At 33.8% G+C, this 21,042-nt stretch overlaps 1 protein-coding gene across 11 annotated transcripts in view; it reads right to left on the bottom strand.

The window, feature by feature from the left end:
• Positions 1-21,042, bottom strand: part of Robo2 (roundabout guidance receptor 2) — a 1,616,745-nt gene that overhangs the window by 21,811 nt on the left and 1,573,892 nt on the right. For 7 of the 11 annotated variants that reach the window (XM_063224740.1, XM_063224738.1, XM_063224737.1 and 4 more), the window contains 5 exons: positions 20,620-20,901; positions 20,094-20,219; positions 15,305-15,461; positions 7,543-7,803; positions 3,024-3,229 (listed from right to left, as the gene is read on the bottom strand). In XM_063224740.1, coding sequence (XP_063080810.1) covers positions 3,024-3,229; positions 7,543-7,803; positions 15,305-15,461; positions 20,094-20,219; positions 20,620-20,901 — 1,032 coding nt within the window. The remainder of the gene's footprint in view (positions 1-3,023; positions 3,230-7,542; positions 7,804-15,304; positions 15,462-20,093; positions 20,220-20,619; positions 20,902-21,042) is intronic. The other 4 variants (XM_063224746.1, XM_063224742.1, XM_063224743.1 and 1 more) reach the window with 1 other exon arrangement.

The following is a 21,042-nucleotide window of genomic DNA, read 5'->3' as shown; positions in this document are numbered from 1 at the left end:
TTGCTTGTATTAGTTTGGTCTGTTTGTTTGTTTGTCTTGAGATGAGATCTTGCTGTGTAGGTTAGGTTGTCCTTGACTTCCTATGTAGCCTGGGTGGGCCTCATACTGACAATAATCCTCTTGCCTCAGCCTCCCAATTGCTGGACTTTTAGGCATGCACCACCATGTCCAGCTATTTAGTTGTTACAAAAACATTTGGGGTTCATATGCATATTTCCTTATAAAGGTGGGCTCTTTAGCTTGTTAAGCGCTGATTCTTCCTAACACAGCAACTGTTGGGTGCAGGTAAATGCCTGCACAATTTTATAGATAGGCTTGTTAACTCAGTGTGCTGTTACCATTTTGCTACAATTCTGATAGGCTTCAGAGTTTCAGGAAATGAAACTGTTTATTAAAAATGGGCATCAGTTTCATGAAATGAAAACATTGAGGAATTTTAATTGAAAACAATGATTAAGTTATCTCAGAAGCATTTTAGAATCTAAAGTAACTGATGGCAGAATCAGAATCCTCTCTGAAGGCAATCACCATCTTACAAATTTCAGAGTCAAGTGATACACAGTACTGCATGTTTTATTCTGTATTTATTTTAACATCACTAAACTAGCTTTAAGTGACAAAAAAACACACTATAAACATTTTAGGACAACATTCCTTAGCATGTTGGTCTCTGTAACATATTTTCCCTGTGTACATCTGCCTGAAGGTTATCCCCCCCACACACACACATGAGCTCTCTGCAGTATACTCACCACCTTACCACTCTCTCACGCATGCACCTATGCATGTTCATGCCACACTTATACCCATTTATACCTTCCACATATACTTATAACCTCCAGCACACTCTCTTATGTATTTATATACACATTCACACTCTCTACACGAGGGTACACACGCATACACTCTTACCCGATACCAGTGATGGCAGACTTGTCGAACGTTCAGACATAACAAGCAGCCCGCTGTGGCATGGTGTCATAGGTTCACCACCACTTTACTATATCAACACGCTCCTATATACCCTTAATCACATTCCCACTGTATGTACACTCATCAGCTTACCTACACTTTTATAGATATGTATACTCACACATTTACACACCCTACATATGCACATACATGCTAATACACTCTTATCTGCTATACACACTTGCACATATGCACACTCATATTCACTACACACTCTCACACACCTATACATAATACAGGGAGAAATTTAAATCTTTGACCAAACTTTCTTCTCAAAGTTACTAGTGCATGGAATTATAAAAATGGAGGCTCTCTTATTTGGCTGTTTAACTAGCAAGGAAAACTTCTGCTAAAGAGATGTTTTATTCATAGGGTAAATTCATTTTGGAATACATACCTAAACACCCCGAGGTTGTTTCCTATATGGCAGTAATTAATCAGTGAATTCAAGTAGGAAAAGAAATTTTGATTTTTTAGCAATAAAAACTTCATTTGGAATGAATATTATATTAGCTGAGAAATGCAGATTCTTGGAATGCAATAACGTTAGATTGCCTAATATGCTCCTAACAGGCGAGTAGGTAAAAGTGCAAGATGGCATTTTCCTAATTTACAGATATATTTATCAATTTGTGTTTATAATATTTAATACAAAAATATAGGCTCTATATTTTGAAATGACTTTTTTATTATACTTGCAATTTTTATCATATTCCTAAAAGAGTTCAGTATCATCAGTTGAAATATGGAAAAATATGCAGAATTTTACCCTAAAGGAGATTACTCTAAAAACCCAAGCAAAGAGGCTTAAAGCACTAAGAAGTCTGATCTCTCTACTGAAAAATTTTTAATGTTTGCTCTGGCACCTTCCAGTGGATATGGGTTTCAAATCACAGCAGTATATTTGCAGTTTTAAAATCTTGATTAATTAGCCGAATAAGCAGACCAGCCCCCAAAATTAAAAAAGTGGGCTCCTACATCACACACTGTATAATTTCTGAAGGGTGTAGAAGAAAATTACAGGTACTAACACTCCTTCACTACTATCATAATCCAGGTTCCATGAGTGTTTGGAGAAGCATTAGGTAGCACAAAATCTGTGGGCTTTGGGAAATTCTCGGAGTAAAAAGGAATTGAGACTGGGATAAAATGTCTTCTAAGCAAAAAGATGCTGTCAAAGTAAATGCAGGTGGTGTGGTTTTTCTATTTACTGGAAGGCAAAGCACAGACTTCTGGCGGTAGTAGTAGCTATGCCTACATACTCACGTAAAAGGCATTCCTGTGCATCAGAAATGGATAACTGGCTGCACAGAAATATTGAACTTTTACTTTCCCCATATGCATTGTGTAAACATTTGGATTTAAAATTTAATTTAAATCCTTGGAAATAGGTCTTGTATCGGTCCTATGATTGTAATGGGGCAGGACCAATTGAAGTCTTTCACTTGATGAGGAGGCAAGAGGAAGCCAAAGGAGTAAACATTCAAAATGATTAGACTTTGTGGCAGAGGAGCAATTGCTGGATTCACCAATATGAAATTCATAAATGTGTCATTTATCCCACTGTACATTTTCCACTCTACATCTGCTTTGTGTAACCTAAGAGAGGGTTATTCTGAAGAGTTGCTTATTTTCATCAGTGAATGATTTCATAGAATGAAATATCAAGAAGTACTTTAAGATTGCATTCACTGCATATGTTGCTACTGATATACAAAATATATCATTTCTAAAAGTCAAGATTTTTTTTGTGTGTATGTGTAATAGATTTGGTTCTCTAGCAGAGTGAACTTTTCATGAAAGCCCTGCATATAATTGAGTTTCTTTCATGTCTTTAAAGCTTTTTAAAATTCATGAATTTTCTTATCATTTTTGCAGCAAAGCAAAAGTATTTCCAAATCCTTTTTGAATTTTGTGTTTAACATTAACATATTTAAAATGTTAGAGAAATAGATGGAAGGGAATAAATCTTATATAAGAAAGTATTTGATTTTTGATGCACTTTAATGTTGCAAATAGGTCAGTTATTCCTATTAAATCAGTTCCATTACCTGTCACAGAGCTGTCCAGATTGTCCATACTGGATCCTGGTGTCTGGTCTAGTGCTCTCAGGGGCCTGGGAATTTCTAAAGCTTCCTCTTCATCATCAGCATCATCATCTGCAACATCTGTTTCCAAATCAGAAATCAAGGCTCCGGACACGTAACCTAATGGTGGAACAGGGGGCTGTGGAGGTTGATTATTGCTTTGAATGTGCCTAGAATTCAAACAAGAAAGAAAGAAAGAAAGAAAGAAAGAAAGAAAGAAAGAAAGAAAGAAAGAAAGAAAGAAAGAAGAAATTGCATTATTGTTAACACAATTAGAATTAGAATTAAATGACTTGCTTTAGTATCTGACACTGCCTTTGTTACCATTAACAATGGTAACAAATTTTTTCTTCTAATTTTGAAGAATTCAGTGTTTTCTTTTATTCAGAAAAAGCAGAGAGCTATGGACACATGCCTCACTGAATAACAACATAGGCTCATAAATTCCTCCACTGGTATTTATAGGGTGATAACACAGAGAAAAAACATACAGATGTCATATTTTTGTATAAATATTTCACCTACAAGAGCATAGAAGTATTTGTCACAAGTAGTTAAAATTGACCTCCTCAAAAAGGAATTTAATTATTTTTCGGTTTAGCAATGAGGTTCTACCTAAGCTGTGTTACCTATGAGCTTCCTAGCCCCAGTGAAGATGTCAGGGAATGGAATGATGCCTTCTCGGCTCCACCTTCCACAAACTTCCTGCTCCAGAACGACTATTTCTGTAGGACTCCTCACATCAGGCTGGGAGTGTGCATGCACTTAACCAGTTCAGGACAGGAGCAGCTTCTCTTTGCTCTGCCTTCCTGTTTTGAATCTAGCTCACCCACTGGAGTCTCTGACTCTACTGCAGAATAGATTCACCTCTGCATTCTGTGTTCAGAATAAAGAGTTTGTTGGAGAAACCCTTTACAATGAGTACCTACTTTAATCGCAGCCTTTTGAAGGAAGTACACATGTGTGATCAGCCCTTTTAGAAGGCATTTTAGAAGGTCGTGGAGTGACAAAAAATTAAGCGACATATTTTATACTGCTTGCCAAAAGAACAGGGTAATGGGACTCAGGAATCCAGTTAACTCAGTTTGAGACTACATAAGTCATTTTTAACCTATAAAATATTAAACAAAAGCAATTCATTGTTTCTGGCAATGCCTTTAAATAGTGAAAATATACATGTTTTGAATAGTGAACATATTACATGTTTTTATTGCCTTCATTCAAGGGTATTTTGAAGATTCATCTCATTGAAAGGAGATTAAAAGTAGATGCAAGGCATTTTTCTGTTGTTTTATAAATGAAAGATGTAAGATTATACTTCAAATCATTTGTTTTCTTTTGGGAAATATTATAGTCTTCTAGAATTAAAATAATATTCCTCTCCCAAGTGCACTCTTGGATATGGAACCAATTCCAAAGTTACAAGGATTCTAGATCTCTTCATACTGGAAAACTCAAAAATGTTAGTTCTGGAGGCTACCACAACATCATGAGATCCAAATCTCCAATTAAATAGACCAGGAATTGGAAGTTTCAAATTACATGTGGAATTCATGACTGTTCATTGATTAAAAAGTTAAAAAGGAAAGCAAGTTTCCTAAAAATTATTACACAAAACTTTGAGAACGGTTTAGCATTTGTAAGTACATGTGGCTTCAAATTGTGAATCAGAGATGGAGAGATCCAAGTGGTGAGTAACAGGATATTTATATGCATGAATCACTTTTCTGTATCAGGGTGGACTTTAGTTTTGAGTAGGATGAACAACATCAGCATTCTAGACTTACATCATGGTTGGCATTGCTGGAAAAATTCATAAGGGGATAAAAACATGTGCTCCTTAATTAAGCAGAATTGGGAGATAAAGTGGAGTACAAGATCAGCATATATAACATTTATAAATATCTTCTAGCAGCAGGACTGTACTGCATATTTCATCCATCATTAAAAATACAACTCATGGGAATTATTACCTTTTAAATAGTCACCTGGCAATGCTGATATGAAATCCTGATGAAGAGCTATTTGTAAACTAAAAGGGAAACATCTTGTATGGTCCAATGTAGGCTCACAATTCCCAAATGTGGAGCCAGCTCAGGCATCCTGGAGGGATGCTGGATAAGAACACTTAGAAGAAAGGAATAAGGCCTAGTACTGAGAGTAGATTCAAGTAAAGTAGCTCATGCATCCATTTATCAAGTACCTACTGATCACTTTCCCAACAGAAAAATATTTCGTAAGTGTGTAAAAACCTCACTGAACAACTCAGGTAAAAACCCAAACCCTTCGGAATAACAAACAAAATATACAAAGCAATTTTCTAAGCACTGCAAAAATTAAAGTTCATTTAATTCTCTCAAAACCTATAGAGCATAACTAAATATTTAACCTGAACCCAATAGAGATCGTGCCTCTTCCTTGAAAGGAAGCAATATCTAAGCCCTTAAGATTTTCTGCCTTGTCAAAGGATCTCTGTTTACCTGCACATCTTAGGCTACTCCTAAAAGTCTAACAATACAATCTGTGGGGAAAGCCAGGGGAATTTAAGTCACACCACATCAGCTTGACCTCTGGCTGGGTTGGATATTGAGGTTAGCTATGTGACAGGGCACAAATAAAGTCTCTGGGTCAGAGGGTTCATGTTCATTTCCCTGGTGAGCAATATTCCCGGTGCATGGCCTGCTCTTCACTGAGAAAGTAATACTATTCATCACTGCACTAGAAGAAGACAAGTGGAAACCATGCTTCTGGAATTTTCCTGCACTCTGAACTAAAGTCTTATCTCTTGCAGGATTTTAATTTGTGTATTTTTACTGTGATAGATTGTAATTCTGCAATAGTAGCTTCCAATCAGTTCTACAAATTTTTCTAATGAACCCTTCAACATGAAGGTGTTCTTGGGGACCCCTGAAACATACAGGATGGTAGATACAGGGGGAGGCGTTGGGAATTTCCCTTTAATTTCATAGATGAGCTAATTACTCGTGTCCATCATTTTACACATGGGACAACTATGGCATGTAAATTCTAAGCAAGTTGCTGAAGGCCACACAGCTAGTAGGACCTTCTGACTGTCACAGAACTGTCCCAATTCTCAGTTGTACCTAGTGATCAGCATCTATCTCAAGGTAGAACTGAAGTATAGTTTGACTTCAAGGTTATCTGGATAATTCCAAATATCAGCAAATTTGAGAACTTACAGCTAAAGTCTCTGTGATAAATGACCAAACTACATATCTTCATTACTTAACTTGATGGACGGTCTATCATTCTTTCAGCAGTTGGCTTTAACTTGGTGATGTTTTATAAAATAATACATTAGTTTGTGTTTTATTTTTAGGGGACAGGGTTTCACTATGCAGTTCAAGCTTGCCTTGAACTCACTATGTAATCTAGGCTGGCTTCAAACTTGCAGAAATTCTACCTCAGCCTTCCAAGAACTGGGATAACAGGTGTGTGCCACTACGTCTACCTAATAAAAATGTTTAATAGCAAGATATCGTTAATTTTTGAGAAAATGTCTGATGTGCATTTTTGAGAAAACATTTAGGAGCTTCTCATTCTAAGAAAATGATACACTTATGACTTCCTTGAGACATATTTTTGTACTCCATATCTCTTTAGAAGTATAGGTAGCTACACTTTAAAAATAGTTAATTAACAGAAGACAAGCACCATCTCATTATTAATTTATCTCAGCACCCAGAACTATAAAAAAAAGCAAAGAGTATTTTTAAAATGTGCTCCGATTTTAAGTCCAGTATGCAAATCAACAGCACATAAGTTGAGGTATGTCACAGAGATGTTTTAAGCATCTAAGCTTATATAGCCCTATTTGGGAGAAAAATATAACAAAAAACCCCAATAAAATTATAAAAGTTGGTTCTCCTGATATTTCTGCTATATTTACATAGGAGAAATTAATTGTCTCTATAGTTTATGAAACCTTATGGATAGATCAGAAAAATGAACTTGAGGTTTTTAATTTATTCTTTGAGGGTCGATTCTGGATGTACCTATTGTTACTAATATTGTTACGTCTATTTTTTTAATTCAATCCCCAAAATTTTTAATAACTGACATAGATCATATGTGAGATGCAGGACATTCTATTTACATATTCATAATCACAGACAGAATTCTTCACAGGCACTTTGAAGAACCTAAAAGGAACCTTTTATTCTGACATTAAAAAGTAAGTTCAAGGATAAGCTAATAAAGCTAAATTGTAAATTAGAAAAGAGTCCAGTGGAGCCAAAAGCATGTTAGCCTGGAATTCAGCAGATCTGAATTCTGGTCCTGGCTCACTAACTAGTTAGGTGACTCTGGGTGAATTATTTAACAGTTTTGCAGTCAGTTTCATTATCTACATGATTAAGAAACATTGTAAAAATCCCATCTGCATAGTTTTATGAGAATGTCTTGCGAGTGCTTGTCAAGGAAACTTCCCTGCATTGAAACCATTCTCTCTGAGGATATTTACCATGCTTGTTTCGCTATATCAAACTGATAAGCCCTTGTCAGCTCGTCCAGGTGAGCCTGCAGCATGGGCTGCATCTCTTCCCGTGGAGAGGGAGTGAGAGTGGCAGTGGATTGCTGTCCAAAGGAGATAGCAGGAGAAGAAGCCACGCCTCGAACAGGAGGTGTTGGGACCCGATCATCATCTTCTTCCAGTTCATCTTCTATACCTTGGTGTAAGTATGTTTGCACGGGTAATGGCGGGCACCAGCTATCACTGTCATAGCTGAAATAAGACGAGGACAAAGTGTACATTGAAACAGATAAGAATACACACAATTACCCTGAGACAAATAACAACCATATCGTGTCTAAATTGTCCTCTCTGTTTATTTCCTCTTGTTGGTGCTACCACAATAAATCACCTGGCTATTATCTTAACTTCCAATTGTAATTACATCTGTTATCTCAGTATCTCAGTTTATACTTTAAAGACCTTATTTCTAATTGTTATCCCACAGTTATATAAGGCAATAACTTCTCAGCAAATTTACTCGTGTGGAAACAACTGATTGTTAATTAAAAACAATTAATGAATTTAAGGCGTGTAGATTTAAATACTTCCTTCTCTTGTTCATCCTTGGTTATCAAGTGTTTGAAATTTTATTTTCTTGTTATATATCTATACCAACCTTTCATTCTATATGAAACCAATAATTATAAATAGAACTATTGGATATAATAAGTCTTCTAAATTCAGCCAAATTCAGACACTTGTCTGTGTCCAGTGTTTCATGTTTATCTACATAATAGATCCATCTTTTTCCAATGTAAACTAACTCATTAGCTCTATTATTAGGCTCATATCTTCTTTTCTACCCTATCTTCAACATAGCAACAAGATTATATTTCTCAAATCTTTCATGTCATACCTATGTTGAAAATCATTCAGTAAATACAACTAATAAAGAACTCAAATTTATCACACTATGCTAAAAGACCCTTCCTCAGCCTAGTTTTCTAACTTCATTTTCAACCCTTTCCTTCATCAGCCTTATGCATGTTTTTCTAAACTCTGCACCTGCATGTGTTCTGGAACCTGTGAGCTCCTGCCCCCTGCAAGGCTCATCTCTAACTGTCATCAGCTTGGGGAAGCCTTTTCAGTTCTGGGTCTGATTACAATTCCAAAATACATTAATACACTGAGTTACTGCCCATTTGCCCATATTCAATAATTTGGCTGCTTTGTTCCTGTTTTTCTTTTTTTCTTCTACTACTCGTAACGTCTTCTGAATCTCTCTCTCTCTCTCTCTCTCTCTCTCTCTCTCTCTCTCTCTCTCTCTCCACCCCCCCTTGAAACAGTACAATGGAGAAATTCAGATTTCTTTGAATATTTTCACCTGAATATCTTTTTATTTATTCTGTTTCAAACTGAAAACCCTGTTTAAGAAAGTTTGCAGTTTTAATTTGAATAACTCTAAGTACTTTTTGTAACAGTATAAACACTAGTCACAGCTTAGTGTATTACAAATAATTTTTTTATTGGAAATGACTACTGGTTAAACATATGCTCATTTGTTAATCACAGAATGAGTTTCCGATCTGTATAAAAAATATATTTCACTACAGTTGTCATTTTTATTTGCTTTGTATGTGAAAGATAACAGGTTCCATTTGAAGATTGTATCATTTAAAGTATTTTTAACCTACTGTTCTGCTGGGAATTTCCGCTTTAGACTTTTCCCATCCTCTAATCAATCTTACCCACCACTTACAAATATGTCTACAAAAATAAAAATTGTGTAAATGAAACCTGTACTTCTCTTCATTCTATTATGTCCATCAAACATATTTAAACATCAATTCTCCACCTTTAGAGACCATTTTTCTAGTCTTTCAACAAGAATTTCCTGCTTTAAGTTGTTTTGCTTCTTTTGTCCTTTGTAATTTTTTACTCTGGTACATTTGCTTACAGAATTCAACTTATTTGAAATCAATTGTGTTCCTCCAACTTTATCTATCTTAATCTTATAAACCCTTCAAGTTATAGGCTAAATTTCGTATCTTTTATAAAGATTTCCTTCAGGAGACCAACTAGCAGTGATATATTACTCTTCTGAACTTCAACTGACAATATTTTTGCACATTTATTTGAAAATTGGTTACATACAACCTAATACCATTTCCAATGCTGGTATCTTTAATTGCTTAATTTATTTTAGTATTTAGCCTTTCACATGTATATAGTATATTTTCCTTAAGTGGATTTAAACAACCTTATAATTAGAACACTGAACTTTTTTATACCTAATACATACCTTAAAAATAGTAAGTCACAATTATATTTATTGACTTGAAATGAAAATACAAAAACTATTCCATTAGTAAGAATACTCAAGTTTCTTAGCATATTTACTTGACATTAAATGGCATGTAATTAAGTAAAAAATATGAATAAGAAGCTAAATTACAAAGTAATTTCTCACTTTGAGAAGAATATATTTGCTATTGTAATTATCAAGATTAAAATTAATTCTTGTTACTAAAGAACATTTATTTCTTTTGTAAAACAGAGGTGTACTTTCTTTAGTTATACTGACTTGTCAGAGATATTGCTAAATAAAGAACTATTCTGTATAATCAGTGTTACAAATGGAAATAGCTAATTATTTTCTAAAATTTCTCTACTCCATGAATAGCATGTGATTTTTACTTTCAGTAATCTAGTGAATGTACATAGATTTGTACAAACATATTAAATGAAAACACAAAGAATATAAGAGAAAGGAGAAACATATATTTGCAAGCATCACATGTTAAGGTAACACAAAAAATGTCAGAAGTTGTATTCAATTTATTTTTCATTATTTAAATGTCAGGAAAAGGAGAGGTAAGTATTTAAATATCATTTTTATATTATGTGAATTCAGTGCTGTTTTATAAAATGACTAAGATATATCTCATTAGGTATTCTGGTAGATGTTGGCACTGATTGGGCGATGACTTTTCTGTAGTGATAACCTACAACAATATGAACAAACTGTATCTGCAGCACAAGCAAAACTGAATGTATCCAAAAAAGAAAAATAGAGAAAAAAAAATTCCAAAAGACTAGAAAAATGTACAAAGGACTTGATAAAGAGAAGTTAGGATACTGTACCCATCAAATAATGGAAAGGAATTGTTCATTATTTCTTTGGTGTCTGTACCTTAATCTATTTTGAGGAAAAAGGATTTCTTTGATGAAGAAGGAAAACTAACAGATGAGTATAAATTTTATGAAATGTGAATCTCTACTTCTGTAGTTTTGTTCACATTTTAAAGATATACATCTTATTTGAGTGAGAGAATTTTAACTTTTTCTTGTAGTCACACAGACTGTGAAAATGCTAATTCACACAGACAGTGAAAATGCTAAAAGTAGCCAAACCAAAGTTTTTTGACCAACCTTTCTGAGGGAAACACTTGTTCTCTGACATTCTGTCAGTAAAGTCAGAGGCATCCTATTATCTGTCTTGCTGGATGAGTAATGATACAGTTGGCAGAAAATCGATATTGTGTAGGAACTAACTTGCTAAAGGCCACACACAAATACCGAATTACTAATACAATGCCATAAAGTTCATCACTAGAAAAAGCTTGCCAGTCTCTAATTGCAATAACACAGCAAAGCACTAATGTTCTGTTTAGTTACTATTGAGTTCTTCACATGCTGTGGTGGTCATAAAATTTATTATATTTGTATCTAAGAACTAAACATTTTAACACATTTTCATTCAACAGAAGAAAATATATTGATGAGAATGAACACTCACTATCATTGTTATATCACTGCATGAACAATTAAACCCTTTTTATTTGAAGAGTGATTTGATAATATGACATTTAGTATAGTGGGAGAAAGTAGTGATTTAATAACTTGGAAATTCAGTATTGTGGAGGAAAGGCTTAGAAATAAAATTGATATCTAAAACCTTAAAAATAAAAATCAACAAAATTAGAGATTCTATTTTCAAGATTATAGTAATTGTTAACTAAGAATGTCTCCTAAATTCATCCGCTTTCCTCCTTTTCACTCATTATTCATTATTTCGTTCCCTTGTTGTTTACCTGAGATCAGCCATTGCTATTGTATTCTATACATTATACACCCGCCTCACAGACTCTTCCAGTCATCCTCCAAACTCAGACACCAGAACCCTTCTGTGGCATAGAAGGATTCAAAGTAGCCAATCCAACTCCTCATAAAATCTCCTACACCATGTAGGGTTGAAATTCAGCAAACCTATACAGTACACACTGAGAGGTGCACAGAAACAATTAAAATGCAATGTGGTAAACACCACAACAGGAAGTAGGAGAAGGAATGTTGAAACATACATGAAAGACAGATAACTTCAACCAGAATCAGGTCGATGTCTCAAAGATAGAGGAACGGTGCTTTTTCATCTTGTTTAGTCTTTGAGCAGGAAAATTCTCTCCATTTGCACAACAAATAGTGACACTGGTAATATTTTGTTTTAGCTGTTGGGTAATGATCTAGTGTGTAGGAGGTTTAGAGAGTGTTTAGTGATACGCTTTGTCATTATTTTTGGTTCCATGCTTAACATGAAAATAGTCTTCTAATTTTTCATACGATTATTCATAAATAAATGATTCAAGATCTGCTTCAGTATTTAAACAACACTAATTTTCCTTAGGATTGACTACTCATCTACCATAAATAATTACCCCTTTCATGAGACAAATTATTATGTTTTATACACAATTAGAGTTTGCTGTACACAAACGTGTGCGTGTGTGTGTGTGTGTGTGTGTGTGTGTGTAAATTAAAAGAAGTTGGTTAGTTTCTTGTGTCTACTCTCTACCCTCTATCTACCTCTCTCCCTCTGTCAGGGATCAGACCTTTCAAACTAGTTGCATTAGTTTGATATTGGTCTCAGCTGCTTCTCTTCATAACCTGAGGGTAAGCACTATGTACTTGCAAAAATGTTTGTTGAATAATTTCTCTAACATAATATGTTAAAAATAACAACAATGAAAGTTGTATATTACTGAAACCAGCACAACTGCAGAATTCTTGATTGTTTGAAAAAAGTATCGAAAACCAAAGTACTAATTGTAAAATGTTTATATTTTGCATATAAAAAACATGGATTAAATTATAAAAGTTTCAAAGTAAAACATACACAAAATCATACAGGTCTTTTCAGTGAAAGTTTTGATAAATTACAGAGTATAATCTGTGCTACAGAGTATCATGAGGTTCACACAGTAGAAAGCTTACAAATATAAAGAATATATAAAAAAGAAATATCATCCCAAATCTACTACTTCAAATTTGTCCTTGTCATTTTGACTTTAATGTGTTGGAGGTTTTGTTGTTGTTGTTGTTGTTTTTTTGTGTGTTGTAGTACCAGGGATCAAACTCATGGCTTTGCTGTTGTCAAGACAGGCACTTATACCACTCAGCCAAATCCCTGGCCCCTTTAATTTTTTTTTTTTTAAATATAAATGATTGAGACACGAACTTTCTAGATTTAGGATGAGAAAAATTAACGATGAGTGAGGATACAAAAATTTGGCACCATCATTACTGACTCATTACAATCTAATCACTGTTCTGGATAAGAATATAGCAATCAGGACTGCGGATTTAGCTCAGCGGTATAAGCACCTGCCTTGCAAGCAGGCGGTTGTGAGTTTGATCCCTGCTACTGATTAATATATATATATATAGCAATCATTTCTGCAATATTAGTTTGTGAAGGGAAATACATACTCAACAATTAACAATAAAGAGGAACCCAAATAAATACTACAAATATATGGATATGCTATTCCAATTTTAAATGCCCATATATACAAATGTATTTATTTAAAATATATTTTTATCTATTTAAAATATCAAGTGTATACTTACAATATTAAAAAGTATGCACTTTGAGAATATTAAAATGATTTACTAACTTGCAGAAGTGCAGAAATAATTTTATTCCTTGTATCAAAATTCTGAAAAACAATGTATCAAAAGATAAAAGTCTGTACCAACATCTATTAGTTCATGATCCTACAAATGTTTCCAAATCTGTTTTACACAGTCAAGTGATAAGACTCACATTTATTTTGATTAAAATATATTTTTTCAATGGATAACAGGTACTGTTATATTCTATAAGTATTAAAATTAGACTCAATGTAAAAAAAGAATGAAAGGAAAGTGTTCAAAATTATGCACAATTTTCAAGCCCTCTGAGTTCAAGATTTTGTGCCTATAAAGTGCCAGCACGGCTCCTTTTCCTTCCCACTCCCATTTAACAAGCACTTTGTTTTTCTCTGTCTATTGCAGTCTTTAAACTATAGATTGTTAGGACTTATTTCTTTTTTTGGATGAGTATGTGACACTGATACATTTCCTATGTAGAATTTTATCTTTTTAAAGTCAAGATAAGAGAGGGTGTGTTCTTAGTTGCCTATTTTAACTGCAACCTTTTTTAAAAAGTAAAATGATAATGATATGCACAAATGTGAGCACTACAGGCCTAGGGGAAAAAATGAAGTCTTCTTGAACAGAGAAAGACAGAGGAGGAAGAAAATGTCTGAATATATAGTTCACACATATACTTACATATACATATTTGTATGTGTGTGTATTTTTGTATGTGTGCATGTGCAAAAAACTCAGGTGTTATTTTTTGAAAGAGGAAAATATTATAAGCATTCTAGTTAGAAAAGTAACCCAGAGACCCCAAAAGTAGCAGTTATATATGACACAAAGAATATGGATAAAAAATTATCAGCATGTATATGTGATATTTATTTGTACCATGATAAAACATAAAACTGCTATTCAAATACCACAAGGTGTTTTTATATGTAAATATTTTAAGTGAAAATTCGTTAAAAGAAAAACTACTCATTTTCTATATGTTTAGGCTCCACAAAAACACAGTTAAAATAAATGGTGACTAACACATTTTTCTATGCGTTAGAAAAATTCTGTAAATAAATAAAATTTTAAAAAAAGAAGACATAGCCTTAAGAATTACTTAAGTAGAAAGAGAGTCCAAATGTTGCTTTTGACTTACTTACTTATGGAACAAAACAAAAATTACTTGTGCATTTGGGTTGAAAGTCAATTAACACTTAAGTTAACAGAGAAAAGTAACGTTATGACATGCTTGAGAAAGAATATAAGGCAACTGGTCACATTTAAAGACCTCAAAGGAAATTTCCTACCTTGAGTAAAAAGGTTTTGTTACAGAGCACATTGGCTGTACCTCCTTCATTGTTCTTTACCCTAAGTTCCCACCAGAGCTGATGATTAAAGTTGCACCCGCTGGCCAGGTCCCTACAATTATCCCATTGTGATGGTGCTCTAACGTGGCGCCCTGCTATGGGCAGACATCAAGTCATTAAAGAGCTGCAAGGCGTGATGAAGAAGGTTATTTTAATTCCTCTTTCAGCCTTTCTCAGGAGTGGCTCTTTAGTTCACAGAGCTGTGGGTACTTGCTTTCAAACTAACAAGCAACATTATAAATGGAGGCTGCATTACCCATGATTGCAGACAATCTAAGGCACTTGAGGGCCAAGGATTCTCAGACCTCGCTATAAGCTGTTTTGTATTTACCATTTAAAAACTTATGGACAGTGCAAACAGGAAAACGCGGGTGGTGGTGTTTGCAATGATGAGGGTAGGAAGGGAGGAAGCAAACAGTAAGAGAAGCCAGGGAAAAAGAGAGTGGGATGCAAGTTGGCCGTTTTCTTGGTATATAAAACATTTTTACCCGTTCTCCTGCTCTTCCACTGCATAGTGTTCCAGCTCTGTACCAGGAAGGGGCTGGACTGGGGGAGGAGGCAGAGGAACACTGGCCCAGGTCGATCCATTGTTTTTCTGTGGTTTGGAAGAGTTTTTAGTTTTTTTCTTTTTGCCACCTTTCCCACCTGAAAGTAATGATACGTTAATTCAGAGCTGCTGCGTATCAGAAGAAACAGAGCATGTCAAATGGAAAGATGAATTCATGGTTTCAAAACATCAGAAATCAGCACATTAGAAATGGTAATAGCTATGAACAATGAAATAATATAATCAGAAAAACACCTTTAGAAATCATTCAGGATGGTACTGTCTATCCCAGTGCATTAACTGCAGAGCTAAATAAACCAAAAACATGGATGTTGCATCAAAAACACATTTATTGATTCACCCATGTTTGCTGCCCCCATGTTTTCACTCTTAGATGAAGTAAGATCCATAACAAATTCTTTTAAATGTCAGACTTTATAATACTCTTTTGCATAATCTCTCTCAGTGGAAAATAGAGAGTCTAAGGATACAGGCTAAAGTTTTCCATTAGAATTTACTCCGTTTAATTAATCCAGGAGAGTACATTTTTCTCTCAGAAGTCACTGATAAAAATCAATAAACTACAATCTGGAGAATACTTGCAAATCTCTCACCATGATACGTTTCACAGAGTTTTTGACTAATGAATGGTACAATTATTTTTGCATATAGTGAGAACAGTTCCCAGCAGCTTTAGGCATAACGTTTCATAAATTCAAAAAGTAGGGAAATTAATGGAAGCACAGTAATCAGTTACAGCATGGTCTGTATTACAGATGAACTCATGCACAAATATGAGGAGAAAGTAAGTCAGCAGTGTATGAGCTATGTCTTGCATTACATGAAGCTTAATGAAATATAAAAAATAAAATTTATCCTTGCATACTTCTGTAATTTTATGCTTCTAAGATTAAATAAATAAGCTTCTTCATAAAATAATGGATCCAATTAGATAGACGAATGAATACTTTTTGTGTAAAATGTCAAAGAATGTTTCATGAGTTCCTAAGTAACTTCCCATCATGGTGATAACAGTAAGTGAAAATATAGTATTGACCTCTTACATTTCACCTTTCTAGGACTGAAAGTCAGAGCACAAAATGTTTGTATCAGAATCCTTAGTCATATAGATGTAAAAGATATCCTCTCATCTTTTTTGTTCTATCAACTACTAAGTTAGTTTACATAATTTAATAATAGTATGCCAGAAAGTGAAAAAATGTTAAACTAGACATACATAATACTGTCAATTATGTTTTCCACATAGTATGCACACATACAAATATCCCTGCAAACAAATGTTTTCTCCTTCACTTCTTATTTTTTATATAAAGGAGGGCAGGTACCTCACGTTTTGAGAAGATCTTGATTTCTGGTTTTGAAGACTAGATCTTGACTTACTTAAAAAGTAACGTAATACGTATTGCTGAATTTCCACACATGTAGTGCAGATATAGTTACTTCTCTGAGCTATCTTTAAGATTATTTCAGAGACTACATATAAAGTGCTCAAAACATATAGAAGCCTTAATAAATGCAGTCATTTCCTATCTTTTCTAATAAAGCCAGTTTTCATATATTTCTTTCTTTTTCTTGATTTTTTTTTTTTTTTAAGACAGGGTCTCGTTACATAGGTCAGGCTGGCCTTGAACTCACTGACATAGCCCTGGCTGGCCTCAAATTCACAGTGACCCCGTTGCCTCAGCCTCCCAAATGCTGAGATTATAGGTGTATGACACCACATCTGGCTTATTATTATTATTGTTATATTGAAACAGGGTCATGCTTTGTAGTTGAGGCTGAAGTTGAACTCACTACATAGCCCAGTCTGGCCCTAAACTTGCAGCAATTCTTCTGCCTCAACAGTCCAAGTGCTGGGATTACAGGCATGTTCCACCAAGCCTGGGCATATTCTTATTTTCCAAAAGTGTTCTTTACTCCAACTTCTCCAGGCCCAATAATTATGGAGTAATAGTATGAATGATAAACTTCCTTGAATATAAGTCTGTAATCATTTGTAAAGTAAATGAAACATCCTTTGATTGCCTTAATCCACCAAAATCATAAATAGAGACACTAAGGACCATATATCTTTTTATAGTATCAAAACTACACCTCAACAACTGAAAGAGGATTGTGTTAAACTACTCATCTTGCTGGGCTTTCCCCTTTATGTACTTCTATTATGCTTTTTTGTCTTTGTACCTGTAACAATGCTTTTCTCTTTCCACAGTGCTTTTAGAAGTGTTAACTGCTTGACTCCAGAACTCTGACAAAAACAAGGAAGTGCTTACATGTTATTTGCTAGTTGAAGATACTGAGCACCTTTCTGAGTGTTATTTGTCCATATGCACATAAAAAAAGAAACTTAGATTTACAGTACTATGCAGTAGTTCCAGACTTCTGAATGCAAACGTTGGTTCTTACTTAAATTTAATAAAAGTATTGGTTATGAACTCCTCCAAACAATAGGCTTAAAATTGTTAATGAGCAAGGGCTTTACCTGTTCCTTGGTTTTGGGAAAATACATTATCTCATTTTTGAAAAGTTTATTCGGGACCATTAATGATCAAGGCTGTTTTCTCTTAGCAGTGATGTAAATAGTACGTCGGTGACACAGTGGTAAGGATATGATATAATCAAAAAAAATTATGCATTTCCTTTTGTAATCTAGATCTTTAATAAAATGAATATGATCTGTAATTACTTGCAACCAAAGATTCTTCAAACCTTTTAAGGTAAGGGCCACTAGCATCATGTTCTAAGGGAACATATTTTGATGCCTGGGATACATATTCAACCTCTGTATCTTAAAATAAAAATGTAAACATTTGGATTTTTTTAATGGCTAATAAATGACTTTCATGCAAAGAAAATTAAGAGATTGACTCATTCTATAATTTAATGTTTAATTTTTAAACAGATATTGGTGTATTGAAAGATTTATTTATTGTTACCTATGTTGTACAAAGATTTTATATATATAATTTCAGACACTATTTTGTAAAGTCTGAGATATTTTAATGTTTGGATTTTTTTAACAGAAATACTCTAAATAGTACTCTAAATACTTGATTAGTTAGTCAAGATAATTAATCAAGCCATTAGTTAGCTTGATTTTAAATTTTAATCTTAGGAAACATTCCTATAAATATAAGAATAAAACTGTAACATTATTGGACTAAACTATAAAAGAATTAATCACCCCAATTTCACCTATTGAAAAATGCTATCACCAATTTAAGTAATTTTGCATTCAATTGTAAATGCAGTAAATATAATTTATATATATATATATATATATATATATATATATTATTCAAGAGATTAATGTATACAAAAAGCCTAGGAAGCACTATTGTGAATTGTGTTCTGTTTACAATTACCCAAAAGATAACTTAAAATTGAGCAATACTCTATCTATATGGAATATTTAAAAAGTTTCACAAGTCTTATGGAATCCAAGGCTTAGAGTAATATAGACTTCTTTTAATATATTGCTTGACCTTATAGTGTCTTTAATAAAACAAAAATTGAAGCTTTGGAAAAATTACTTTTTAATTATTCAGAATAATTATGGAACTAATTATAAATAAATGACAGCATAAATGACAGATAAGGTCATTCAAAAAGTTCTTCTATATCATTAAGTCAGTTTAAATTCATAACAGATGTTTAAAAATTTCTGAATTCTATAATGTATGTAGGCCTACCAATAGAAAGAAGAGCAAATGACTCATTTTGGAGGGAAGAGAGAACATTAACATTTTCAGTCTGAGACAGTTCTCTCTCCTGAGGAAGAGTAATTTAGTAAATGTAACCCTAATGATGTAGAAAAGTTAACTCCTTATGGCCTTAATGGTTAGTGGCTTTAGACATGTGACAGAACATGGTAATCTTTTACTATTAATACATAATTTTTTTTAAAAAAAGCAAAAACTCCAAGCAAACAAATAGTATATAGTTAATATGAGCATATTAAGCAGTAGTCTCATAAATCTATTAGAAATACAGATAATCAATCATACTGTGTAAAATATTATGTTTCAATAATGAAATTTGGATATTACTGATATTAATATTTCTGTATAAAATGTTTTCTCATCATGTGTTATAGATATAAGAACTATATTGTACATTGTCAGTTTAGCTGATAATTATTAAATCCATTTTAAAATTTAGGGCATAAAATAATTATCCACATCAAAGATTATATATGTGCTTTCTGAAAATTAAATATTAATAATAACCTCTCACATTAACATTCATTTAGCACAGTATAGTTCCATTAACTAGATAATAAAGTATATATTTTGTAAAGCCTTTCCAAAAACAGGAAGCTACATCAATGGGTCCCAATACAAAACGTCTTCTAAATCATTTTTATTTTAGTTGCAGTTATCTTTTGGTATCAATGATAAGAAATTGAGTTTTATGTGTGACCTTTTATTTTAATTTCTCTTGACTAAGAAATAGCAAAATTATCTGCTTTTTAATAAACATTATTTAATAATATGATTATACAGGTAGTACATAAAGAGTGAGTGTGACTTTTATTTCTCTTTCTCCCCACACCAAAGCAGAATTTCTTTAGAATCAAATGTTACAGTCATTTGAAAGATAAATTCTTGATGGTGGGCTGGGATTAAGTATTTCTTCATTAGTTGTTAGGAACACAGGTCATATGCTGGTGACAAACAAATATTTGTCCTTACTGTGATAAGACCAACCTGATAGACTGCCACTCCTTTCTGAGCTGTTGTGAGAGCTGGTGGTGCTGAAATCCTGTGACTGGTTGTGTGGCATTCTATTAGACAATCCCTCAGCCAATCGGTAGTCAGGGATGTAAAGTAAGGCTAAGGGTTAAAGGGCAGAGGTCATAGTGGCATCATGTGATTAGTTCACAGCACAAGCCCATGCAGAACATGCAGTTAGCAACTCAGAAGCAGATGTTGTGGGACAGTGAAGAATGTTTTATTTATCCTTTCCTAATGAAAGCAGAGATGGATTGCTGACCAGTATACTGAAAAAGAGCTGGAAGAATGGAACTGATTGGTGTTGGTGTGTAGTGGTGGTGGTGGGGGCAGTGGAGATTGTGATAGGGATTGTTCAAGAAACTGATACATGCTGGTAAATATTTTTAGTTTACAAAGTAAACCTGGTAATGAATCACTAAATTAAACAACAAATACTAATTTCTATCTCATGCACAAATGATATGAAATTAATTTCTCAAAACACAGGAACTGGACTTACCATTGTTACCTTTGTTCTGATCAGGTAGAGAATAACCAAATCCCATTAGATCTGTTTTTTGCTGAACCGAGCTTTTCCACTGTGGATCAGGCAGATCAACAGCCAATTCGTGGATGCTACTGGAATGCAAGATCTGTGTCGTGGCATATGGGGTAGCCTGTGTTATTTGGCTGGAACTGTTATAAGTGGTTTTAGTGGTGAAATCAATGCTACTATAAATGGCTCCATCTGAGAGCATCGTGGCTGTTTTATCCCCTTGGCCAGGAACTGGTGGCAGCACGTCTGTGGTGAACATAGGGAAATGAAACAATTTAATGATGCACAGGAAGCCCAAAACTATCAGGACTGAAGATGAAAAATAAATGTGTCACGCCACACGTTTGCATTTCAGCTGAGATGGGCTTCATGAGGCAGTGAAGGGTA

This window comes from Cavia porcellus, unplaced genomic scaffold (genome assembly GCF_034190915.1).
Source record: "Cavia porcellus strain 051 isolate PalLab524CR breed Dunkin Hartley unplaced genomic scaffold, mCavPor4.1 scaffold_15, whole genome shotgun sequence".
Lineage (NCBI taxonomy): Eukaryota > Metazoa > Chordata > Mammalia > Rodentia > Caviidae > Cavia > Cavia porcellus.
Note: the sequence above shows the minus strand (reverse complement) of the source record. Positions and strands in the feature narration are given on the sequence as shown.